General features: G+C 48.0%; 8 protein-coding genes across 8 annotated transcripts; 6 read left to right on the top strand and 2 right to left on the bottom strand.

The window, feature by feature from the left end:
* Positions 1–7: 7 nt before the first annotated feature.
* Positions 8–519, bottom strand: PHATRDRAFT_47885 (predicted protein; the record flags this gene model as incomplete). Its single annotated transcript, XM_002182166.1, has 2 exons — positions 8–242; positions 337–519. The coding sequence occupies 2 exons, from the start codon at positions 517–519 to the stop codon at positions 42–44; spliced, it is 384 nt and encodes a 127-aa protein (XP_002182202.1). The 3' UTR covers positions 8–41.
* Positions 520–943: 424 nt separating this feature from the next.
* On the top strand, positions 944–2,293 carry PHATRDRAFT_54813 (predicted protein; the record flags this gene model as incomplete). The annotated part of the gene is made up of 3 exons (XM_002182339.1): positions 944–1,090; positions 1,163–2,175; positions 2,251–2,293. The coding sequence occupies 2 exons, from the start codon at positions 944–946 to the stop codon at positions 1,982–1,984; spliced, it is 969 nt and encodes a 322-aa protein (XP_002182375.1). The 3' UTR covers positions 1,985–2,175; positions 2,251–2,293.
* Positions 2,294–6,466: 4,173 nt separating this feature from the next.
* Positions 6,467–7,078, top strand: PHATRDRAFT_38209 (predicted protein; the record flags this gene model as incomplete). The annotated part of the gene is made up of 1 exon (XM_002182338.1): positions 6,467–7,078. The coding sequence occupies one exon, from the start codon at positions 6,467–6,469 to the stop codon at positions 7,076–7,078; it is 612 nt and encodes a 203-aa protein (XP_002182374.1).
* Positions 7,079–7,450: 372 nt separating this feature from the next.
* Positions 7,451–10,691, top strand: PHATRDRAFT_47883 (predicted protein; the record flags this gene model as incomplete). The annotated part of the gene is made up of 2 exons (XM_002182337.1): positions 7,451–10,428; positions 10,505–10,691. 2 exons carry the CDS (start codon positions 7,451–7,453, stop codon positions 10,689–10,691), a joined length of 3,165 nt encoding a protein of 1,054 aa, XP_002182373.1.
* A 62-nt stretch (positions 10,692–10,753) lies between these two features.
* PPdK (predicted protein) lies at positions 10,754–15,251 on the top strand. Its single transcript, XM_002182336.1, has 2 exons — positions 10,754–12,649; positions 12,739–15,251. Exons 1-2 carry the CDS (start codon positions 11,996–11,998, stop codon positions 15,118–15,120), a joined length of 3,036 nt encoding a protein of 1,011 aa, XP_002182372.1. The 5' UTR covers positions 10,754–11,995; the 3' UTR covers positions 15,121–15,251.
* An 83-nt stretch (positions 15,252–15,334) lies between these two features.
* PHATRDRAFT_47881 (predicted protein) lies at positions 15,335–16,014 on the bottom strand (the record flags this gene model as incomplete). The annotated part of the gene is made up of 1 exon (XM_002182165.1): positions 15,335–16,014. Exon 1 carries the CDS (start codon positions 16,007–16,009, stop codon positions 15,335–15,337), a length of 675 nt encoding a protein of 224 aa, XP_002182201.1. The 5' UTR covers positions 16,010–16,014.
* Positions 16,015–16,402: 388 nt separating this feature from the next.
* Positions 16,403–18,229, top strand: PHATRDRAFT_47880 (predicted protein; the record flags this gene model as incomplete). The annotated part of the gene is made up of 1 exon (XM_002182335.1): positions 16,403–18,229. The coding sequence occupies one exon, from the start codon at positions 16,403–16,405 to the stop codon at positions 18,227–18,229; it is 1,827 nt and encodes a 608-aa protein (XP_002182371.1).
* A 1,018-nt stretch (positions 18,230–19,247) lies between these two features.
* On the top strand, positions 19,248–25,404 carry PHATRDRAFT_47879 (predicted protein; the record flags this gene model as incomplete). Its single annotated transcript, XM_002182334.1, has 3 exons — positions 19,248–20,966; positions 21,038–24,466; positions 24,541–25,404. 3 exons carry the CDS (start codon positions 19,248–19,250, stop codon positions 25,267–25,269), a joined length of 5,877 nt encoding a protein of 1,958 aa, XP_002182370.1. The 3' UTR covers positions 25,270–25,404.
* Positions 25,405–25,576: the final 172 nt, after the last annotated feature.

The following is a 25,576-nucleotide window of genomic DNA, read 5'->3' as shown; positions in this document are numbered from 1 at the left end:
ATGATCATTACTTTTTAGAGAAAACTATGTGATCTTAGCCTTCACTTCTGTTTTTGAGTGTACCGGAGAGCGCAATACTTGCAGTATTCAACGGTCCCGGGACGGGCCAGAGAGATGTATTCCAGAGGGTGACCCAAGGCACCACCACCTCCGTCGCAAATTGCCATTTCTCCATCAACTTCGATGGGAGCAATTTTATGAACCAGTTCCAAAGCGTTGCTTCGGTGCTTTCCCAATTTGTACTGGCACGCCAAACATTAGTGTGAGCTACGTCATTTTAACGTACCGCGGATATTCTTCTCAGAATTATCCGCCACATGTTTCTGTTTCACTTACGATCGATTCTTTTCCGGAATGGTTTTCGAGGCGCTTGTCCTCCGGTGTTCGCTGGTGGTTTTTTGGATGATTCATAGCATGAGGCGAGGGCTGCGGAGGAGAAGGCGGAGCTGATGAACCGGATCGGATCGCAAAACAGTAACTGGACCGACTGAGGCGAACCAAACGGGAAGAAAGCTGCATTCTAAGATGATTGTGATAAATTGTATCTGAGGGCGTGGGAATTGGAAATGGGAGTTTTGTTCAGACCTAGTAAGAGGATAAGCTCCTCTTTGATGTGAAGCAACAGTTTTACATTAACACTTTACAATACGTCGTTGTTGGTTGTGTTGTTTTTCCCGCTCCAAAGAGTTGCATTACAGTTAGTTTCGTCTGACTGTGAGACCGTACTACGAGCGGTCTGTCACCGCAAACAAGTTCTTTTGCAGAGGGCGATACAGTGTAATTACTGTAATTCTGACTTTTCAGCAGTAACAAGATTCTGTTTACTGACGTATTCAGTGTTGCAGTATGTAGATACGGACTCTAAGGAGTACACAACAGCGATTCTCCGATCAAAATCAAGGACAGGGAGCTGCCTTGCACAAATTGATCAGGAACGAACGGGATGACGCTGGAGTCTGCGATCATGGCGTCGTCAGTTAGTAGCTCAGAATTGGGGCTCCCCTCTTCTCAAACTCCTAATGAGGGTAGCACGGGAGGTGGCATGGATGAGCTCCTCCCGCTGGTGCTTCAATTGATAAACCCAGACCAGGTGAGGTTTTGTCGACATCATTATCAACACGTGACTCGTAGAATTTCTAACGGATCCACTTTTCGTTTCTAGAGAGAGGTTGTTCTTTTGGAATTGTCGAAGAAACGCGAGAGCTTTCCGGACCTGGCGCCAATTTTGTGGCACTCAGTTGGTAGTATTGCGGCGCTGCTTGCAGAAATTGTTGCGATTTATCCACTATTGACTCCACCGACGTTGACGGCTCACGCCTCAAACCGTGTTTGCAATGCCCTTGCGTTGTTGCAATGCGTTGCATCGCATGTAGATACTAGGCAGCCTTTCTTGAACGCCCAGATTCCGTTGTATCTTTACCCTTTTCTCAATACTCAGTCGAAATCCAGGCCATTCGAATACTTGCGACTAACTTCCCTTGGTGTTATCGGGGCTCTGGTAAAAGTTGACGATGCTGAGGTTATTTCATTTTTACTATCGACTGAGATCATTCCACTTTGCCTTCGGATTATGGAGACAGGATCTGAATTGAGCAAGACAGTGGCTACATTTATTGTCCAAAAGATCTTGCTGGAAGAAACAGGATTGAACTATGTATGTGCGACAGCGGAACGTTTCTATGCCGTGTCCACAGTTCTTGCGAATATGGTCCAGCTTTTACAGGTGCATCCATCTGTACGCCTTTTAAAGCACGTTGTCCGTTGCTACTTACGACTAGCTGATCATCCTCGTGCTCGGGAAGCGCTGAAAACTTGTTTACCGAATTCCCTTCGGGACAATTCGTTCGCTCCGCACTTACACAACGATCCTACGGTACAGAAATGGCTCGTGCAACTGTTACATTCAGTGGGTGGTGAACTTTCAACAAACCAAGCATCCGAAATGAACGAGACTACTTTCCAAGAAGCAGGAAATCCTCTATAACCTTGTTGCTGGCGACTGAGGAGAAGTTTTGTTGACGATATTGACTAAGACACACCACTAGCTAGATCTAGCCATGTAGGGTTGGGACGGAATTATATCCGTCTCATTTTGCAAGCATGCTGATAAATAGGTAGGATTTTGCGAATTACCGGTCGGTATATGGAATCAGGACCCACAGCAAATTTTTGCTCCTGTCATAAATTGCAACCGTATTCCTGACAGTTTACTTACCTCCAATGACATCTAACTGTGACAGTGAGATCTACCAGCTTCCCATCTTTTCGAATGAATTAGAATTCCAATGGAACCAATAATGCTTCTGTTTTTGTCATCTCACCTTTACAACGTGTAAAGACCCATGGTTTAGCAAGGCGGTAAACGGAATGCTATTACCAACAATTACATCAGCCCGATTGGTTCATTAGTCGACTTGAAGTTTGGTTGCTTTCTCAAGAATAACTATCAGGATTTGCGGAGTCAATAACCCTCTTTTCCCTCATTTACAGTTAGGTATGTTACAGTTAACAACATCCGTGTTCCAGCCAATGTCGGGACTGACTGTGAAAAGGATTTTGCATTTGCATCGGGAACGTCCGTGTCGCACTTCCCAATGCTGCAGCATGAACTGGAATTATTTACTTTTTTATTTTTTATTTTAAAGCTATCACGTCAGTAATGAAAGACGGTTCCGAAGCGTTGCATGAATCAAATCTGTCCCAGTTGCGAATCTCCGGAGCCCAAGCGGGCAAGTCGTAAGTTAATGTAACAACAGAGAACCTTTTGAATGTACGAATGTGCAGTATGATCAGAATCTTGATCTTATTACAGTGAAGCTCAGCAAGGCACAAAGTAGAAATGGAAAGTCACGAGATGATCTGTCAGCCTGCATCTCTGCTGGGGAAGCGTGATGCACTACTCTTCAGCAACAGGATATGAAGATTTAATGCATCCTAATATTCAGAAGTTTGTCTATTTATCTTTTTGTATGAGAGTATGGTACTGGATTGTCTTCCGCTCGACTTGGGTCGTCTTCGTAGAAGCAGAGCAACATCGTAGATAGCACTTACATTAGCAATAGTGCCTTCAAGTTCAAAAGCTTAGAGAGATAGGTCGTAAATTCTCTGAAGCAAGAAACTTTGGCAGAAGAGGAGCCGGGGAAAGCGGTTTCCCAGTTGGCAGTGGGCTCACGCTTAACAATGCCTTAGCGCGCGTGCTCTTGAACAGCCGACTAGGCTGTTTGAAAGCTAGGTCGATAGATGGGGCTCTGGTATCCAAACAGACACGTTTGGATGCAACGTGCTTGCACCGGAAATTATCCTCCTCGTCGTCTGTGACAGAATAAGAACGTGCGTCGCTGCTGGAATCTTGACCGCGTTTCGAAGTGTGTACTTTTGAAAGTCTTGTCAGGGCGGTCTCTGCGCACGTCTTGGACGGTTCTCGAAACGAAAGGAGTGCCATGGCGGCCGTGCTATGAGATGTCCTTAGGCGTTTCGTTGGCGACATCGGATTCTCTAAAGTATCCGATTCGATCAGCGCGGGGTTCATTTTGGAAGTCTCAAGATGCTTCACCATTGCAGGTTTTGTCTTTGATTTCAATTGACTGGCTGAACGACGAAAAATTAATGTGCTTGTCTCGAAGACGGCTTTGGAAAGAGGGTTCAGGCCAACAGTATTTGCGATTCATTTGCCTATAAACAGATGCGAGTTTCGGGGCCACGCTCTCTAGCTGTCAGGCTCTGCAATCAAACCCGGAAGCATATCTCCTGTAATCACAAAAATTCGCTACTTCTTGACATCATTCCGCGGTATCGGAGAAAAGGACACTGCCGGAGGCTGACCTGGTTCATAAATATAGAATTGTCTTACCGAAAGGAAAGACCGTCGAAAATACAAATGTTACTTCATAGAAACATAAAGACGACATTTTTCGACTGAAGTCATTTTTAAGAAGGTACTAACTGTAAGATTTAAGGTTTTTACATTATATATCAGGTATAATCAGTATTTTTTAGTAAAGCTTTGGATACAGTTTGCAGTTAATTTCAATCGTTGAGATTCTCTTTGGGATGTTGTTCTATTTTGAGACCTTTATCGTCTTCAAAATGCTACGTCAGGAGATTCATGTCCTAGGTATTCTGCCCAGGACAAATTTTCCGACTCTGACGTGGACTTCTTGTATTGATGCAATTTCGCATCCAATTTTACTTACATGTTAGTGTGGGCTTTCTCTCAGGGGTCAAAACAGTTTGATTGTGAGTCGTCAGCAAAATACGTGACTTACTGATACTTACATTACGCAAATCGAACTCGGCAGGATTAGGGAATTGGCGGCCTGACTGGGTTTCGTGACTTACTGTTACTTACATTACACAAATCGAAATTGGCAGGATTAGGGGAATTGCCGGCTTGACTAGGAACGAAATCCGAATGTAGGAAAGTTCCTCTTCTATATTTTTAAGGGGCAGAGGGACGGGATGGGCACGGCAGCCCAGTTGTCGTCGCAGCTCTTGCTTTTGCACTCCATTAATAAAAGGTTGTTATGCCTAGAACAATTGTTAGGATATGCTCTTTCCAATCGGTGATTACCAACCAGAAGGGGGAATAGAGTTCCCGCAGTATCTCTCAAAGTAGTTGTCCTTTACATGTTACTAGAACCAATGAATCGCTTCCATTGTTGCACAGACAAAGGAAAGTAGCAACGGATGACGCATGCGTCGTCTGCGACATCTGGTGACATGTCAATGTGTCTCTTGTGCTACATACACAATTCTAACACCCATGATGAAAATCGTGAAATATGAGGAATAGGAATGGTACGACCCGGAACAACAGTAGATGTAGAGGTTAGAAGTTGTAATCTCCGGAATGACTGGAGGTATTGCTTGTGAACGCAGGAGTCCTGGAAATTGAGCCCGAAGCTAAGGGGCGTCAATCTGGATCAATCATGCACTCGAAGTCTCTTCTTTTGCTAGCCCGAAACGAACTCCGAGCAGTTGTCGCAGCCGTCCTTGGAGGTGCTCGTTACGGTGTCAAAGTCCGACTTCCGCATTCGTTCGTTATGATATTCTTGTTCAAAGGCAATCTCTCTCTAAAAGATAAGCTTCGAAAGATATTGAAGCTAGTCTTTGAACACGCACGGAATCTTGCAGCTTTCGCAGCGATCTACAAAATCGTTTTGGGCTTGATGAAGCTCGCATCACAGCACCTTCGTTATTTAGACGAAGGTCGCCCTATATCTAGCATACAGAATAGTCGTTCTCTAAATTTGAGTAAGTTGTTTGTTCGAGAAGCATCGTAAGCTCAAGATGCTGCCTTCTTTTATTGATGCCTCGATAATATTCAACGAATGTCTTCTCTCGCATCACACATTTAGAGAAAGGGCCCTTGTCTGAGGAATTGCAGGCAATATCCCAGACTGTAGCCCCTCCCGGGCACCCTGATAAATTTCAACACGCTTTTGCTGCCGGCGCTGTAAGCGGCTACATGGTTTGGGGCCGATACTCATCTCTGAATTATCAGATTTTACTATATCTCTCAAGTCGAGTGGTTGCTGGTCTCGGTAAACGGATACTTCAGAAGCAAGGCCGAGAGACACACCCTAAGCTCTACTCAATATTGGCTGCGTTAGTTTGGGGTACTGTTATGGTTTTGTTTGAAGAAAGCCCAGATGTTTTACATCCGTCTTTGAAGCACAGCATGGATGAGATTTACCGTTTCGGGTTAGAATAACTTTGTCCGATACAGCAAGTTGGACATTTCTCTGCAGGTTGCGAGAAGATGAACAATGGGAAATAAAATCAATCTTCGGCGCAATATTTCAGTATCATAGAGTGTGGTGTGTGTTTGCTTGGAACTTTGCTCGCTTCACTGGAAATTGAATTTCGACAGAGTAGTTGGATTGTGGACCGCTTAAGAGTCCATTTCGGCGAAAGCTTTTTGGTGGGTTTACGTGAATACTTGATTGCTGCCAAAGCATATGGAGATTATTTTTACGTAGTCTCTTTGACGTAAGTATCCCCTGTTCGCCACAACAATGTGATGATTCACGACTCTTCCGTCACAGAAGACAGTCGCAACGAAAGGTAGGGTATAAGCTCAAATGCCACTCCTGGGCACACATGCTTTTACAGTCACGCCAAAACCTCCAGCAGTGTCACAGAATTAGTGCTTCCGCAAAAGCTATAGTTAGCCATAGTTACCATATGGCTATCACGATTTTCTTGAGACCAGTCGTTCGAGCTCTCTCAGTTGCAATAATTGCCTGTGCGTCAAAAAATTCGAAGGGCAGATGAACGGGCGACGGACGAGCTCTCCGACCACCGTTTTCGTCGTGAAAAGTAGACCACGGGAAAGCCACTCGGTTTAGACAATGATAGACTGTGAACTTACTGACTGGAAAGAAAGAAAGATCAATAAACATCACTTTGGTGACTGTACTTACAACGACCGGAAATTGAGGTTGAACGTACTTGGTATTCTGCCATGGAAGAATCAATAGAGGGGGGAATGGTTTTAGACGCTCTGCCGTACATCGACAGCGCGAATGAAGACTACGAACAGTATGCTCTCGCATTAATCGACGATGAAATGAATAATATCAGTCCTATGATCACTCCAAAGTCAATCCCCACAAAATTTCGGACACCCTTGATGAAATACGAATTTTCGCAAACCCCCGGAATCTGGGAGCTTGACAGGCCTGATAGCGAAACCAGAGTGAAAACGCCTGAAACGGAGAATATCGATGATTGGAAAAGAGCCGTTGAAGAAGCGAAAATTGTCTACGAGTGGGAACGATTGAGATCTGTGTATCTAGAAATTGATAAAGTTGGGGAGGGAAATGCGGCAAGTATATGGATGCAATATAATAATACTTTAGACCATTTGAAAACGTTGTGGGAGCAAGCGCTTCACGCTCAGCGCGATCGAGTGGAAGAAGTCAACCATGGACGCCAGCAAGAGCAACTAACGGCCGGCGAAGATTTGACCCTATTGGCTACCGACTATAACACGCGAATACAAAAGTTGATTACGTTGAAAGAAGCGGTGGCAAATTTAAATCAGCAGACTCGAGAAGGGAGTAAGATACCTTGAGATACGAGTAGTCGTCTTCAACATAAGCAAATGTTATAAACGGGGTTATTTACTAGCTCCACAAAGTGAAGTCATGCTCCGACTTCATAAAGAGACAAAAGGAGAGACGGTGTGCGAGAAAGCGGAATTTTTTCTCCGGGTTCTGAGCACTAATAATGTAGATGGATTTGGGAAAAATCAAATCGATGCCAAAACGCTCTCGGATTCCCCTCACAAGGCGCGGCCATTGGCAATTTAACCCGTTCATCGGACCGCCCGTAGGAGCTAAAAGGCACACATCATCGAAGCTGCCTCGTGTCTGTTGTTTTCTGTGGAGGAAATTGGAAAGTTGATAAAGCTAATACGTGGAGTTTCGAGTTTCGTGCGCTGAGAATGTCCAGCAAGCTACATCAAGTATACGTTGCACTCGACTCGCACCAGTACAACCGAGCCATTAAGCTTTGCCTGGCGTTGCCGAAGACCAATATTTTGGGACAGGCGCTTTTGGCACACGCATATGCCAAGTCTGCACAGCGTTATGATGCTTTACGAACGATCCAGTCGATACTGGGAACGGACGCGTTTCCCGAGGTGCAGCTTGAACTGAAATATTCACTGGAAACCGAAGAAAGCAGCGTCAACGCCACGGCGCCCATTTTGGGTCCAATTTCGAGCAAAAAAGCTAACAAGAAAGGAAAGAAAAAACATTCGACCGCTGCTGCTGCTGTTCCTCCTGTAGCAGTAAGTGCGCCATCCGCGAAACAGTCAGATTTTGATTTGATCGACCGCTTAGATCATCCTCCCGTTTTGCCAGAAAACTGGGAAATTGTTCCAGCAGCGACCGATCAGACCCCAACAGACCACACTGTACTCGCAACGCTTTCTATGACAATGCTGAACCAGCTAAATTTACCCTTGACTGCTTACCAACTCTATTGCTGGGCCATTAAGAAGTTTGAAGATGAAGTTTTAGTCAGCAGGGCTTTTACTAATGGGCTGGCCGTTTTGATGGCTCCCCAGTACCAGGATATTGCACCTTTGGTCTTGGCAAATCTTCAGCTTTTGGCTTTACAATTAAGTCGAATTCAGCAGCGAAGTTATGGAGTCACTCCAGCTATTGCTTGGGCCGCTCAGGCTGCCCTGTGGCAGCTAGAAGCGATCGAGTCGAGTAATAGCCGTAGTGCGGATCCCCAGCAGCTCGCGCGTGCAGCCATGCTGCCACGTCTAGCGGAATCAATGGCATCAAAATGTGTAGCTGAGGATTCGAAAGGCCAACGGGCGGAAGAGTTTTTGCTATACATGCGGGCTTTGGCCCGTCAGCAAAAGTGGGAGGAATCTTTGGATGCGATCGACAATCGTTTGGAAATATCAAAAAACTCGGAAAAAGCGGCGCCATCTCGGGAGACGTTGCTGTATAAAAAGACAAAAATTTTGGAAAAGCTTGAGCGATACACCGATGCCGCAACTATTCTCGCGGAGCACCTTTTGACGCTGTCGCCGGACCAGTGGGATTATTGGAAAGCCCATATCCGTTGTAGTCTCAAAATGGCTGAAAATAGTGCTGAGACGGTTCTCCTCAGCGAAATTCTGGCAGCCAATGTTATCAAAACCATGGAAATGGATCAACGCCATCCTCTTCGAGGACCTCATCTGGTCGCCGTTGATGTGTCTGCTCGTCGGTTGGAATTACGGCCAAGCAATACCGGTGTGATTGAGGTGATTCACAAGATAATAGCGTACGGAGATATTTTTTGCGCACGAGTTGCGTGTACTTTCTCGGATTTGAGACCCTATCTTGATCAGGTTTTAAAGGTTGCGACTTCAGAAGAAGCACAGATGTTGCTATTGTGGTTAAGTGGGATTCGTTTGAAAGTCAGGGATCTCAACTGCGAGTTCAAAGAACGTGGACGACAGCTTCGATTGTTAACTTTCGCAACACAAATGACATACAAGATTCTTGCTTTACACGGCAATTTAGAAACCGAGTTTTTGATGCACTGGAAGGATCTTTTATGTGCTTGGAAAGAGTTCAAGTCCTCGGAACCTACAGATCAAGCTCAGAAAGAAAGCCGACAGTCCGATGAACTTGTTTTGCTAGCAATCCAACAGCTCTTACGCAATACCCCTTCCCAAGATGATCTCCTTCTGTCGGCGACTATATTGGAATCGGCAATGAAGCATTCACCTTACAATGCGTACCTAAAGATCTCGGCTATCTTTACTTACTCTAAGCTGGATGCCACAGCCCGAGCTTGGGTTCTATTTGGCGATCTCTTTGTAAAACATATTCAGTACGAATCCTGCTCCTATCTTATTTTACCGCTGCTACGATCTGGTGGTTTTTACCGAGAAACACTTACTGTTTGTCAAGAAATTTTAAGGCTACAGACAGCTACATCTCGAGAAGCCGTCGACTTCGCCGGCCGAGCCATCGAGAATGGAACCGTCAGCAAGGCTAATGAGTTTATCGCCTTCCAGCGTGGACGAATGAACCAGAGTTTGTCAACGTTGGAAGCCAAGGGTCTCATTTTGGACTGCGCTCCCATGTTCCAATTGGAGAACTCACAGGCAGCTTCTCTTGGAGCTTATCACGGAATCGTTGGTACGGAAGCAGATATTGAGCGGTCAAGGAAGATTATATCTGAAGGGCACAATCCCCGAGCGGCTTTCAGCTTGTTACACGTGCACGGAAGTATCTCTGACAACTTGCCAATGTTCTGTGAAAACCGTGACCTGTCAATTTTATCTCATGACATACTGGTCGAACAACGCTTTGATTCGCCGGAAAAGATACTGAGTGACTCTATACGCAGAGGTCATCATCACAATCTCCTCATACGAGCCGCGCTTTGTGTAGATGCCATCAAAAGTCCCAAGAGGGGAAAACCTACCTCCCCAAGCAACGTGCTTTTGAAGCTGCGTTCCAGTCTTCTCCTATCGGCAAAGTCTGCATTTGATGATTGCAGCACGAGTCTTCAATCAATTGGATACCAACACTTGCTTCATTCAATGGTGACAATGTGCAAAACAATTGCATTTATTGGCGTTGGTGACGTGAATGGGGATATTGAAGGAAATTCTCTGGAAGAAAGAGAAATGAAGGCCGCGGAACTCATTTCTCATGCCCGAGAGTCGATTATACGAGGACAAAAGGAGATGTCGATTGCGACTGGTTCTACATCCGAAGTGAGCATGCTTCTGTCTGACTATATTGTCTCGTTATTTGCATTGTCTCGTATGTGCGCAAAACTATTAAACATGTTTGGATGGGACCATCGGAAGGAAAAGACCAAGCATTGTGCCGGAGCGTTCTCGGAATTTTACTTAGCGTTTGCGTCGCTTGTGCAAGACATGGTTTCTTGCCTCAACAAGTAAGTACAGGGTTTCCGGCGCAATGAACGCGAATCTCAAATCATTGCGGGTTCTGATGTTTTGTGTTTTCCCTAGCCAACCGACGGACATAGCATTGTCGACCTCCTACTGGTCTGAAGTCATCCCTGATTTGATTGATGACGAAATATTGAACGAGACAGTTCTTCTCGTTACGAGAGGAAGGGAAGAAACCAAGAGGCGCATCCGGGGAATTCTTGACGAAGTGAAAGGCTGCCTCGATGATTTTACTATGTACTACTAATGAATTAGAAATGAACGTTTGACAATATTGAAATACCATATAGCAAAATTCAGGGCTGTTGTACACTGATTAATGCGTTCAATCCTTAAACATGACAAAAAGCTGTCCACCACTCCAAAACTCGTCGGATATTTTGCAAACAGTTGATTTATATCAGCCATGGTTACTTCGACAAACCCATGACAATCAGAAGTACCCTTGCGAAGACGAACGTCACGATTGATTAACATAAAGTATAAAGCACCGCAGCTTTCCTTAAAAGGTTGCAACAATCGAAAAACGGACTGGATTTTCGAGAAGCTATTACATAGGGAAACCTCCGATCTAAACCGCAGAATACAACAGTATACGGTATAGTAGACATAGTCCGAGACGTGTTACATGCACATTGTCGAGCAGCGGGACCCCGTATAAATCCCACAATTTTGCGCATGCTACGTTTGTGAACGTTTTGTCGCCATTTCTCGGTCAATAGGACAGGCAGCTCGGTGATGTCGCGTTCCTATTTTTGATGGACCTTGAAGGTGCATTGTAAGCTAGAATGTCTGTCGTTGGGGATGTGCAGCTGTCAAAGTGTTGATGAACGAGGTGCTGATCAATCCGAGCCAGTCTTATATTGCGAAACGGAACCAGGTTTGCTCCTCGGACATTACATCTTCGCAAAACGCATTCGGCGGAATGGTCGGTCGCTTTTGTCCTCCTCCGGGAGCACCTCCGAACAAGGGGAATTTTCCGCACCGTTCGTCTATGTAGTCAAATCTGCTCTCACTGTCAACCATTGGATCCGATCAGAGATTTACCGATCGCTGGATCATCGAAACTGATCTAAGGGGTCCAGTCTTCGCATTGGTTCACTCTGATTGACTGTGACCGTGACACATCGAGTTTTTGATGAAAAATCGAAGGTGGTCGAAGTTTCCACGATGACGTGGATTCGGAAATTCTGTTTGAAGCAATTACGTCACGCTGACGGGATACTGACATCACGGAGTGAGAAGCGCGATCTTATTTGTTTCGAGGCGCAGAAAACCATGTCTGACCAATCTTCTCCTTTGCCACGTCATCTGCAAAGACACGACCAATCGCAGAAGCGACTCGCCATGAGCCGCTTCTGATGGCCCATCGAAAATGGCCGCATCGATGGATTTTCTCCGAATACAATTTTCACACAGACACACAAATCAAACTAACGGTAAAGCGTCGAGCTTATTCGTTACCCGGGTTCAAAACACAAGCTCCAGTTTTTAATCTCCGACAGATATTCCTTACTGCTAGGTTGGTAGTGTAGACAGCACAGTGAAGTTATGAAGTTTTCTTCAGCTGCCGCGACGACGGTAGGACTTTTGTTAAGTGGACATGCGCCGATGATTTTCTCCTTCGTGACACCCCCTTCGCGCTTCGCATCCGGCCATCAAGCCAGTGGATCCGAACGATCTATCATCAGCCACTCTACGGAATCTTCCAGTTCGTTGACGTCCCACAACACAAATGACAGTCGTTCGATCTCCAGCAAAATGCAGTTTCCGCTCTTCATGACGGCCACGTATTCTGAAGCCGGCAAGAAAAAGACTTCCACAATTTCGACGACAGGCTCTAACAGCATGGTCTCCGAACAAGAGGATAGCAAGCACGGCATAGTCCCCTTCGGCGGTTCTGCGGCTCACGTGAAAACCCCCGACAAGCAAATCTTGGGTGGCAAAGGCCTCGGCTTACAGGAAATGAGTTACGTTGGCATCGACGTGCCACCCGGCTTTACACTCACCACGCCTCTCTGTCAGGTCTTTCAAGAGAACGGCGACTTGCCTGAGGAAATGTGGAGGCAAGTCGAAGCCGCAATCCAGCGGGTTGAGCAAGACATGGATCGTAAATTTGGAGATCCCTCTTACCCACTTCTGTTCTCTTGTCGCTCGGGCGCGGCCATTTCCATGCCTGGTATGATGGACACCGTCCTCAATGTGGTACGTTCGCAATGGACACTCGCTTTGGATGCTTTCGCTGACTTCTGTTTCTAACTCGACTTCTGCACAAATCGTACCCGTTTCTTCAGGGATTGAACAAAGAAACCGTTGAAGGGCTCGCCAAGGCAACAGGTAACAAGCGTTTCGCTTACGACTCCTTTCGTCGTTTGCTAGACATGTTTGGTGACGTTGTCCTTGGCATTCCGCACGAAAGTTTTGAAGACAAGCTCAAAGGCTTGAAAGCTAAGGTTGGTGTACAGGACGATATTGATTTGACGGCTGAGCACCTCAAAGAACTTTGCGACCTTTACGAAAAGGTTTACGACGAACACGGCAAGGAGTTTCCCCATAATCCGATGGATCAACTTAAGGCTTGTATCAAGGCAGTCTTCGGGTCTTGGAATTCAGGTCGAGCAATCAAGTATCGTGAAGTGCAAGGAATAACTAGTTTACTAGGAACAGCCTGCAACATTCAGACGATGGTGTTTGGAAATCTCGGACCGACTTCGGGGACGGGAGTCGCGTTTTCGCGCGACCCGGGCACCGGAAAGGCCGTGCTAAATGGCGAGTACTTGGTCAACGCACAGGGTGAAGATGTGGTAGCCGGTATTCGTACGCCCGAACCAATTTCCACAATGGAAAAAGGATTTCCCAAGGCCTATGAACAATTCATTCGTAACGTGCATACCCTCGAGCAGCATTTCAAGGACATGCAAGATGTCGAATTTACCGTCGAGAACGAAAGGCTGTGGATGTTGCAGTGCCGCTCTGGTAAACGCACCGGACAAGCCGCACTGAAGATTGCTTGCGATCTGGTCGACGAAGGCATTTGCACTCCGGAAGAAGCCTTGCTCAAGGTAGAGCCTGATCACGTCAAGCAAGTACTGCACCCAACGTTCTCGGCCGAAGCCTTGGAGTCAGCTGTCTACAAGGAGAATGTAGTGGCAGTTGGCCTTGCCGGTGGTCCCGGGGCTGCCGTTGGCAAAGTTGTCTTTTCTACGGAAACCGCCGAGGAAATGACGAAGGAAGGTGTCATACTGGTTCGTGAAACGACGTCGCCAGAAGATGTCGGAGGAATGTGGGCTTCTCGAGGTATCGTCACCTGTCGTGGCGGAGTCACATCTCATGCGGCAGTTGTGGCTCGTGGGTGGGGTAAGCCCTGTGTTGTTGGTTGTGACGATATCGATGTCGATATGAAGACCAAGACTATGACAATTAAGGAAACGGGCGAAGAGTTTAAGGAAGGAGACGTTATCTCCATCAACGGAAGCACGGGTGAAATTGTTCGTGTCGCGATCGAGACCACAGTCCCAGCTTTGGAAGGCGAGTTCGGCAAACTTTTGGGTTGGGCGGACGAGGTCCCTGACGTATGCCGAGTCATGGCGAATGCCGATTCTGGAGCTGACGCCCAGAAGGCTCGTGATCTTGGGGCCCAAGGTATCGGTCTCTGCCGTACCGAGCACATGTTTTTTTCACCAAGTCGTCTTCCAGTTGTTCGACGGTGGATCCTGCGGGACGAGGGTCTGGAACAGGTCCAAGAATTCCAGCGGGAGGATTTCCGCGAGATTATGCATGTTATGGACGGAAAGCCGGTCACTATTCGTCTTTTGGATCCACCTCTGCACGAATTTTTGCCGCACTCGAGTGAGATCAACGAGAAACTCTCGAAACAACTAGGCTATGATGATAGCCAAGCGTTGGCCAGCGATATTGAAGCCATGCACGAGGAGAATCCAATGTTGGGCTTGCGAGGATGCCGTTTGGGGATTGTTCGCGAAGGCCTAACCGCCATGCAGACTGAGGCGATTATTCATGCCGCGGCGGATTTGATTGAGAAGAACAATGATGCGAAGCCTTATCCACGGATTATGGTGCCGCTGATTGGGAGCGTCGCCGAGTTCAAGAATCAAGCACTTCTAATCAAGCGTACTGCAGAACGTGTCAAGAAAGAGCGTGGAATTGACGTGCCTTACGAGATTGGTACTATGATTGAAGTGCCACGGGCAGCGCTAGTTTCGGACCAGATTGCAGGAGTGACCGATCCGGAAGACGGAAAGCGACTCTGCGAGTTCTTTTCGTACGGAACCAATGATTTGACACAAATGACATTGGGAATTTCACGGGACGATGCCGGTGCTTTCCTTCAGGTATACAAGGATCTAGGCATAATGGAAGAAGACCCTTTCAAGTCAATTGATACTGAGGGTGTGGGTTTCTTGCTTCATCTTTCGGCTGCTAAGGGTCGAATGGTCAATCCAGAGCTTTCGCTGTCCATTTGTGGAGAGCATGGTGGTGATGCGGCCTCGATTAAATTTTTTGACAAGGTTGGTTTGGACTACGTTTCATGCTCGCCTTTCCGTGTTCCGGTTGCCCGACTTGCTGCTGGACAAGCTTCGGTGAAGCGGCGCAAGGACGAAATAGAGCCTATGAGCCGCAAAGACCGTGTTGTCAAGACTTCGCCCATGGCGTAAACGAGAGGAATCATGTTTTTTCGGATGGTTGACATGCATTCGCGTTTGCTTTCTAGCAGAGAGCTTTATGCAGTGGTTTGTGGTCGTCTATATTATTGTAAAGAGAATAACACTTCAGATCACGCATTTCGCTTGTATCGCGTTTTAGCCATAGAAAGTAATTCTACGTACACGCTGATGTCGTTTCGGAGTAGCTCCAGCGTATTGTGTTCCTCTACTGTTCCGCTACCCGTCCTTGCTCCGTGATGATGCCCATACTTCGTAAGGCTTGTGTTCCGAGATGAGTACCACGAGTCCCAGAATCTTCATCGTCGTTGCTGCTGTTGTCGGTTTGCATGCCCACAACTTTGCATATAGCGACATCGTGCGAACCGGCCTCGCACAGCTCCACACACTCAAGTTGAAGATAGCAGCTGCAGGATGGCAACCTCCACGGTTCCTCGTTATTTGCTGATTGCATTTCCGAAGCGACCCACGAGAATCCCAACGATTTGCAAGCATTATACTTGTCAGTGTCTCGTCCTGATTTCCCGCCCAACACGGGTATTAGAGTGGCATGTTCTGGCCGCAAGAGTTGCAACGTTCCACGACGCGACGCCACAAAATTATCGTACGTGACGGTGCCCTTGTACAAACCGATGACCCATAGCCTATCCGGTGACATCGATACAGGAGTAGCGTATGTCAGAATATTCATATTGGTAGTAGATGGTGAGGCTGTCGAAAGGGTGCCGTCGGGTGATACAGTCGCCAAGGAAAAGACGGGAGAGTCCAAGAGCGGTGGCTTCAGCGTCTCCGTAAACGAACTTCCTAGAGCCAGAACTATTGGATGATGTAACAGAAGCAATAGAGTCACGACGGCCAACATCCCTTGTAGTTTTCTCGACATTAGATTCCCTTCGTACGATGCTTCATCGCGTTGGTGATTACTTTCTTTATCTTGTGGAACTCTAGCTAGCAATCATTGCCAGTGGTTCGTTTTACCATTGGCGGCATGTGGGGTATGTCTGCAAAAAATGAGGCCGCAATAACCCTATACGACGAGGGGTTTCATTGACATAAGTCGGTCTGTCGTCTTTCTTTGGCAGATTTCCATTTGTGACACATAGTCCCCACAACCGACGATTTTTCTGTCCTACTGCGACATCAAGTAAAATTGCAACCAAACCAGATCCCCGGAAGTAAGGAAACGCTGCCCAAACCTTGTGCAGGATCATCCCGTCGTTGACTGATACAAATAATCAAGCCAACGAAGTACGGCAGCAGCTGACTAACAAAACGTATGCCGGAAACGACGAATCCATCAAAGCACCGTCGAAGAGGACCGGAAAAATCGTTCTCGGCGGCGGAACAGCGTCGCCTTTTGAACCGGCGACACGACCAGGCGGTCCAGATACGCAAGTCTCGGACAGCGGATGCACGACAGCGGAAACGCCAAAGCAATAATGCAGTGCTTTCTTCAACAAAGCAAGAACATGATATTGTTCCGTTGACGAATGCGTGGCTAAGCTTTCTGCAACAACCAGATTTAGAACATTTAATTGCGCTCCAGAACCAGCTCGCCGTCGACGGACAAAGTGCCACGGTGTTCTTCCGAAAAGCCCTTGAGGACCAGAGCGGCGCAACGGCTCGAAGATTTGTAAGAAGTCTCACTCATATTCTGCAAAGTGATCCTCGGAGTGTGAATCCGGCAATCGGCGTTTTGCTAGAAATTCAAGAAGTTACTTTGGTACCCACCACGCTGAGGGCCGCCGATGCCTACTACGGAAGTCCTCCACTACAATGGAGCGATTTGATGCTTGAGGAGGACGACCTAATGCAGAAATTGTTATTGCATTTTGGAGACTCCAGTGTTCCAACAATTTTGACGACGATTTTGCAGGATTGTCCGCGTGCGGTTCGTACCCTCCGATCTTCCTGGCCGCGTCTGGTGGAGGCCTTGCCGATTACGGCCTCGTGTTGTGAAGCGCTGGTTCGACAAGATGCCTCAACGCCGGCAAGCGATTTCTTGCAGGTACTGACGACGTCCCATATTACCAACCTTCTTCGTCATTCGGATGAATCTGTTTCGTTTGCGGGAGCGGCGTTGTTGGAATGCTTGACGAGACGGGAAGATGTGGCCGTGGAAGCGATCATGCGAGACGGCGCCTTGGTCTTGGCACTTGGGGAGAAATTGCACTTCTCGGTCACTTGTGGCGTAAAAAACGTGCATGGCAGATCGCTTCTACACGTTTTCCTGCAAATACTGGGCAATATTGCGGTCGCTTGTGAGGGCCACTACGTTCCCATGTTGATATCATTACAGCATCAAACACATTCGACCGTTTCTCTGGTTGCTTCTTTACAAGAGACAATGCAGCAGCGGCTTAACGTCGAAGTGCTGTCGGTCGTCGGTTCCTGGTTGTGCGATGCAGGCTTACCTTTCCATCTAAGTACGACGGAGGGCGTATCGTCTTTCATTCCTACTCTATTGGACATTCTGACGGATACGAACTTGAGTTATTCTGGAACACCGTTGATGGAGTGGCAGCGTGAAGCTGCGTGCGCACTACAAACAGCGTTGAGCCCACCACCTGTAGGGCCTCAGGCTCTGCAAGATCCGGCCATTGAAGTGACGTTGTCGATGATCGTCACCAGATACTTGTGGCCTAACGATGCCGAACGAAAGCGACAAATCACGCAGGCGCTGGTGGATCTTTTGGACAAGCCCGATTGGGATGCGGTGACTGCATCTCTTCAAATCCTGGATCGTCTGTTGCGTGTGGTTCCGCAGTCACGTATTGTAATGGAAGAATGCGGCGCGGTTCGCAAGTTGGAAGGGATTCTGGATCGGACGACGGAAGACTTGCTAGCCGTGGACTTGGCCGCTGATTTACTCGACATATTTATCGGCAGTGACGAAAGCGATACGGAGGACGACGGAGTTGGGATGAATGCGGTAACACCAGGTTTGCGTAACGATGCGTTTGTCTTTGGAATGCCCACCAATGCGAACGTTGGTGCCTTTGCCTTTGGGGATGTACCGTCAGCAACGTCCGTGTCAGCCGGCCGTGGTCGAGGTCGCACCTTACCCGCATGGATGAATAATGAGCATTGCCAAGATGGATAAAACGAATGTACAGAAGGAGTTGCAATGAGTAGTTGGAAAGTGGACGCGCATGGTGGAAGGACGCCTCGGCTTCGAGGGTAGCCAACGTTTTTTGAAAGTCGACGGCTCAGTGCTTCGGGGATCCGTCCCGGTCATTAAGAGTGTGGTTTCGAACATTCATCACAGCCGGCTGCTTCGTACGACGCAATGTAAATTTTATGAGGGCTTGTTTTGCGTATGTGAACTTCGCTAATAGGAAGCACAATGATTCTACCCAAAACAAGTAGGGTGTTTGTTGACAGTTGACTCTAAAGGAGTTGGGTAGTTTTGGATGTGGCTAGCTACAACCCCTACAGAGGGTTGCAATTTGCAATCTTATTGTTACTGTAAGGCGTCCGCATTTTGCTGTCTGTCGAATGTCCTTCGAAGTCGAAGGGGATTGGTCCGGTTGTCAACCGTCAAGACTAGAATCTGTCTATTGTACCGGCTCCGCACACTTGCGGACCGTTGCGAGTTTTGGTGGCATGCGGGGCTGGATTTTGACTGTACGTTTATTTGTTAGTCCGCTACTACGACGGACGACACCGTAAACACAACTCATTGTCAGTGGCCGCTCGCGAGACATTCCCACACCGACCGAAACGAGATCCGATCACAATAACACTACGGACGACGAATCCTTTTGTGTACCGTGAATGTTGTTTGGTTGTTAGTAAATTGTGCTCGGCGTCTCGTACTGGATTCGTAATTGGTCGACTCGATCGTTACTCTAGAGAAAGGAAGGCAGGCAGGTTCCACAGTGATCTGGACCGGTGCCGCAGGCATCCCTTTGCTCCGACCCCGTACCGCGAACGTTCCGTGCACGCCGCATCTCTCGAATATTTTCCTTCCGTTCCATTGTGATTAATCTTTTGTCGAACGCGATCACCTTACCGTGTGGCGTATAATTGTGTAAGTCCCCGCCAAACAAGCGTAGGCTTCACCGTACGCTTGTTAAGCGCAGCGGCTCCCGAATTGCGAAAGATAGCCGACGGACACCATGAGTAGCCGTAAGAATGACGAACACGAGGGATTATTTGACGAGGAAGACTCTGACGAGCAGGGCGGTCCCAGTGCTTCGCAACCCCCCAGAAAGCGTAAGAAGCTTGACCGGTCCTCCATGATTGATGACGCCGCCGAGGAATCCGGCGAAGATGACGACGACGACGATGAGGAAGACGACGACGATGATGACAACAACGATTACGTTAAGGACGGATTCGTCGTCGACGAGGAAGAGGAAAAAATAAAAAAAGACGATCTCGAAGACTCGGAGGACGACGACGACGATGATGACGATGAAGACCACGGTGAGAGCAGCGCGAAGAAACGTCGTCTCAAAAAAGTCCGTAAAATGGGACTCATGGACCGTCTGGACGATGACGATTTGGCACTGGTCCAGGAAGCTACAGCTGCGGGTCGTCGGGATCACCCCCAAACGGACGACATTGATTCGGATGAAGAACGAGCTGCCGCTGAGCGTCGCCGAGTTGTGGCCAAGACCGAAGCCGAATTGCGTAAAGGCTTGTTCGATGATGATGATGAGGATGACGCTGACGATAATAATCAAGCTGCCGCCGAGTCGACCGTGCAACGCAAAAAGGCTCCGGCACGTGTTGAACGCTACGATGAAGACGGAATGGACGATTTCATTGACGATGACATTGGTGATCAGGGTCAAATCATGGCTTCGGAACGCCGAGGCTACGACGATGGGGATACAAACGCAATCAGTGAAGCACAGCTAAACGAAGCATCGGAGATTTTTGGGACGGATTACCTGGAGTTTATGCAAGAAGATAACGCCCTCGATGACGAAGAAGCGGAGCTCATGGGTGGGAGAGACAAGTACCGTGAGCGTGGTGTCGATATGGGTATAGGCTCGGACGAAGATCTCATATCGGAAGAAGATGACGACGACGATCTCTTCGCTGAAGATGAAGACGAAGAAATTGACAGCTCCACTTCAGCGCAACAACGCGCTGAAGCCTTACGTCTAAAGCGCGAAAAGCGCCAGCTCGCCAAAGCGGAACGTCGTCGGCAAGCTCTTCAAAAAAAGACGGAACGTCGTAAAGCCCAGTTGCGTCGAGCCTTTGAACCGGTACAACTAGTGGAAAACTTCTGCACTGAGCGTGACGATGACATTCGTCAAAAAGATATTCCCGAACGCTTTTATGATTGGAATGTTCCATTTTACGGCTCGGAGGTAGACGGGATGAATGAAGAAGAAGAAATTCAGGCAAAGTGGATTGCTGACCGTATTCCAGCTGTATCGTCAGAATACGCATTGCTTAGTGAAGACGAACAAAAGGTTGTACTTCAGTCTATTTCAAACGCTTTGCGTTTCATGCATCGCGACAAATTAGAGCCGGTTTTTATCAAGCACTATCGCAAGGATTACGTTGTTTCGACTTCGGTGCGAGGCAATTTGTACGCTATTATGGACGAAGAGGTCGAATGGGATCGCGTCGTTAATGCACGCGGGAAGGTGGAAGAGCTGCTGGTGTCTATAACGACAGCCGCGGACGAGAACACTTTAGCACGAGCGGATGTAGAAAGAATGGAAGCTCTCCAACATGAAATGTCTTCAGCCCAAGAAAAACTCGAGGAGGCGGCGAGGCAAGAGACGACTGTCAAGGTCGAATTGGAAGCAGTAGGAGGCGACGACGACGATGATTCGGATGACGAACTGTTTGGAGACGATGATGATAAGGAAGAGGTATGTCTTTTGTGTTGTTTCGCTCCTATTTGCATGCTGTAAGCTGACAGCATACTCGTTCTTGGCTGTAGGAGAAGAAAAAAGAACGAGACCGTTTGACAGCTCATTTGTCGACCATTCAGTCTCTATTAGAAGCTCGAGCAGATAGGGTCGCTCAGCTGCAGTCCCAGATAAAGATTGCCGAAGCACAAAATCAGGCATTGAGTGACCGCGGTCCTATTGAGCGCATTGCAAAGAAAACTCATAGGGAAGTCTTATGGAATCAACATGACTTGTCGTCGTATTTATCGGAGCTCGTCGATGTAAAGCATATTCTGGACGTAAATGGCTATTTGAATTTGCTCAAAGAAGGAAACGACGCTATCCGGAAGAAGGAGATGCCACTTTTGGACGCCGTCGATGACAATGGCGGCGGAAATCGCAAACGTAGCCGCCGCTTTGATCGTGACTTTTACCGCACGTGCGTTGCGGAGGGGCTCCGTTCCATTTGCTACAGGTTCTTGCTTGCTCCGAATCGTGTTGGAATCAAGCTGCAAGACAACATCACGAGTGGTATATTCGATTTCTCAAAAATTTTGCCCGGCGAGGAAAATACAGAAGGAGCTGGGGATCCTCTCAAATGGGTCGCACCCGTAATTGAAAACGATCCTTCATCATTTGCCAGTGAATTGATAGGAAGTGGGGAACTTGTCTTGCTCTCATCGACAGGCGGAGGCGCAACAGATGATGCGGAAGCAAAGGACCCATTGCGGGGGTGTAGATATGTCGCCGCGATGGAATTGGCCTACGAACCTCGCATTCGTATGGTTCTTCGTAATCTGTTCCGAATGCATGCTGTTATCACAACAAAGCCGACGAAGAAAGGTATAGATGAGATCGATTCCTTCCATGATTTCTTTGGGCTTCATCTTATCCGTAACAAACCAGTGAAGGACCATTTCCCACTCGATAAAGTGGAGAGCAGCATACGGAAAGCGGATTTGGGAGAAGAGGAGCGGCGTGAGCTCGACTTGGAAATGCAGAAACGCGAATATGACAGCTGCCTTCAGTATTTAAACATACTGAAAGCGGAAGAAAGCGGTGACATAACTTCTCACGTCCATCTTCCCCTGCTTGAGCATCTAGATGATTGGTACAAAATTGATACGGATCAGCTTTTAGGTCGCGACAACCAAGACGATTCTCCACTATATAACGAACTTGAGAAGGTGTACTTACCACCAGATGTTGATACTGATCAATGGAATGGAGAGCGTTGTAAGGTTCTCCGGTTTGCCTTAAACACTTTTCTACTTCCACAATTTGAAGCCGAGCTTCGTCGTGACCTACGCGATGCTGCCACTAGGATTGGGGTTAAGATGGCTGCAGAGAATCTCCGCAAATTAGCAATGGAAGGACCATATCGTCCTGCTTCTATCTTGCACACCGAAAATCGGTTCTTGTACCCAACGGAAGACATGGCGATTGTCGGTATCTGCTGTACAGCCGACGGCAAGGACGCCACGTATTTAGCTTCAGTGACGGAACGGGGCGAGTCCAATGACTTTCTCGCCGTTCCATCTGGAACGAAAGTTGATCAAGGGAAAATGCGAGAGAAAGTTGTAACGTTTCTTATGCAATGTCGCCCCGCTGCAATTGTTGTAGGAACCTCAGGTGGCTTCGAGAGCAGGCTTCTTACAAGGAAGATGGGTGATCTTCTCAAGGAGGCAGAGCAGCGCTGGACTAACCGCTATATCCAAGGGGAAGACGAAGACGACGAGGCGTTCGAAATAAGGCAGGCCGCGTTCAGGCAACTGCAGCCTTCAGCTCATTTTGACGACCAAGATGAAGGCGACTGGAAGTGCAACGTAGATCTTATCGACGACAGTGTTGCCCAGCTTTTCGGGAGAAGCGTTCGTGGACGGAAAGAGTTTCCCGATTTCGCCGTCAATTTGAAATGCGCAATAGCAGTTGCGCGATATGCTCAAGATCCGTTGGGTGAACTTACTTATGCTTGGAGCGTTGCTAGTGACGCAGGAGCCTTCGGAACAGAGATGCTGTACCTGAATATCCATCCGATGCAGCAGCTTCTGCCGAGAACCCGACTTCTTCGAGAGTATGAGCGTATCTTATGTGATGTGACGGCTGAAGTCGGCACAGACATTAATTCTGCCTGTACTTTCGATCACCTCCGTGGGTTGCTGGTATTCGTCGCAGGAATGGGTCCCCGCAAGGCCGCAAATTTAAAGCAAACTCTATCGCAGCTCGGAAGTGCACTCTCCAGACGTCGCGATCTTCTGGAGAATAGAATGATAGGCCCTGTTGTTTACAATAATTTGGTTGCGTTTCTTCGCATTCGCCGAGTGGATCAGCTTGTTGAGCAATTTCTTCATCCGCTCGACGATACAAGACTACATCCTGATGTTTACCTTCGACATAATTGGGCAATCAAAATTGCTTTCGATGCTCTAGAACGCGAAGACTCGAAAACGAAAGACGCAGCGTCCATCAAAGCACTCCGTGACGTCATGGAAAATTCTCATCATGAAGTTGAGCGGCTTTTTATGGCCACGAAGTCTGAATGGGAGATGAATTATGGATTAACATTCAACATCAAGGATTGGGACCCCAGAGTGAACGTTCCAAAAGATATGTGGCGTGATAAAGTGGAAGAACTTGACCTCGAGGCGTTCGCAAACATGATCGAGGACACAAAGCTCGGAAGATGGCACTCTCATCTTGAAATGATTAAGTGGGAGTTTCGACTTCCATACGTCGACCCGAGAAAGCCGATGGAGCCTGTATCTAGCGATCGTCTGTTCAGTCTAATCACAGGGGAGTCGGACCAGTCACTGCGGCCTGGAAAGGAGGTGACTGGGAAAGTCGTACGCAATGGAGATTTTGGATCACGTGTCAAACTCGAAGGAGAAATCCCTGCCTTCATTCCTCTACGAAATCTCTCGGATGAGCATGTAGAAACTGCCGAAGATATCGTGGCAGCGGGCCAAATCGTGACTGCGGTTATTACAATGGTAAAGAAGGAACATATGACTGTCGATATGAGTCTCAAAATGGAAGATTTCCGGAAGAATCCTAGTTCTTGGGAGCGACCGCTGTCACTTCCTCCCATCGACGTTCATTTCGATCTAGTTGCCGCGGCGAAAATTGAGGAAGACAACAACAAAAGGCGCGAGGCGCATTTGGAGGCCTTGCAGCTTAGCCTGGGCACGAAAGGCGCTGACGGTGAAGAAGGCACTGGCCAAAGAAAGAGAATAGGTAGAGTCGCTCGCCGCGCATGTACACACCCTGCATTTAGGAACGCCAAGACGGACGAGATTACTCGTGAATTGAAGGAAGGTGGTGCGGCAATGGTTGGCGAAGCGCTCATACGTCCCAGCAGCAAAAACAGCGATGCGCTTGCCATTCATTGGGTGGTGAAGGAAGGGAGTATCAAAGTCGTGGAGGTGATTGAAGAAGACAAGGAAACGGAAGCAAGCATAGGAAACACGCTGAAGGTGAAAGTAAGTAGATCGTAATACCTTCGACTGGACAAACACGTACGGAAGTCTCACGGGCTGCTTTACTTTTACAAAAGTCTCAATCATATGGGAGTATCGATGAATTGCTTGGGCGCTATATTGCTCCGATGAATGATTTTGTTGAGGAACTTGTCAATCATCGTAAATTCTTGGATATTCCGGAAGACGAGCTTGACGCAAAGCTTGTTGCGGAGAAGAAAGAAAATCCGAAATCGATTCCTTACTCAGCATGCTGGATGGAAAACCATGCCGGGTATGCTTCTCTTCGCTTTGTTTCCAGTACAAACGCACGAAGCCACCCGATCGGAATTTCCCCTACTGGCTATACCTGGGGATCAAATACCTTTCCCAGCCTAGATAGACTAATCAACGCATTCAAGAAGAACCCGAGAGGGGCGGTCAAAAGCAAGCCTCCAATTTCCACACCGGCGACCACTGCACCCAGCGTTGCTCCTTCAAAGCCACCCCCTCCGAGAGGACGGTGGGGCGACAAGGCAGCAGCACCGCCACCACCCGCTCCTTACGGAAATCATGTTCTGCCCCCTATGGCTCCCCTGCAACCATCAACCAATGGGTGGGGCGCGCCTTCGGCACCGATTACGGGTTGGTCGCAGCCGCCATCCCTACCGCCGCCGCCGGTGTATACCCATTCGGCTCCTCCCCAACGGCCACCACCACCGCCGCCCCCACCGAGTCTGCCGCCGCCGCCATCTTATACACAGCCCCAGCTGCCGCCTGCCCCACCAGTTCCGTTACCTTTGCCACCGCCGCCGCGTTGCCTTTGACGATATTTCCCCACCGTCTGGTCAGGGTCGTGGTCGAGGGCGGACACTCCCGGCCTGGATGCAAAAAAGCTAAAAAACGTTTTTCTTGGGAACTTGACCTAGACTTCCGGAGCAGTTGTCATTAGCAAGTGAACTACGAGGACCAGAAAGAAGGCGTACGAAATTGATTTCACATCACAACTCCTCTCATATAAGCTCTATTATCAATTGCAGTAGAGAAGCCCAACGTGTCGGACTCTTGTAAGGGAGTCCCAGGAACATACCCTATGTAACCATCGTCACCGAGAGTCCAGCGTCAGAAGCAAGG

This window comes from Phaeodactylum tricornutum, chromosome 15 (assembly GCF_000150955.2).
Source record: "Phaeodactylum tricornutum CCAP 1055/1 chromosome 15, whole genome shotgun sequence".
Classification (NCBI taxonomy): domain Eukaryota; phylum Bacillariophyta; class Bacillariophyceae; order Surirellales; family Neidiaceae; genus Phaeodactylum; species Phaeodactylum tricornutum.
This window is presented reverse-complemented; position numbering and strand designations above follow the sequence as displayed.

Excerpts from the sequence above, each read along its gene's own strand:
- PPdK (XM_002182336.1), top strand. The coding sequence starts at position 11,996 with ATGAAGTTTTCTTCAGCTGCCGCGACGACGGTAGGACTTTTGTTAAGT. Across the intron at positions 12,650-12,738 it reads TGGACACCGTCCTCAATGTG|GGATTGAACAAAGAAACCGT; the intron begins GTACGTTCGCAA and ends CCGTTTCTTCAG.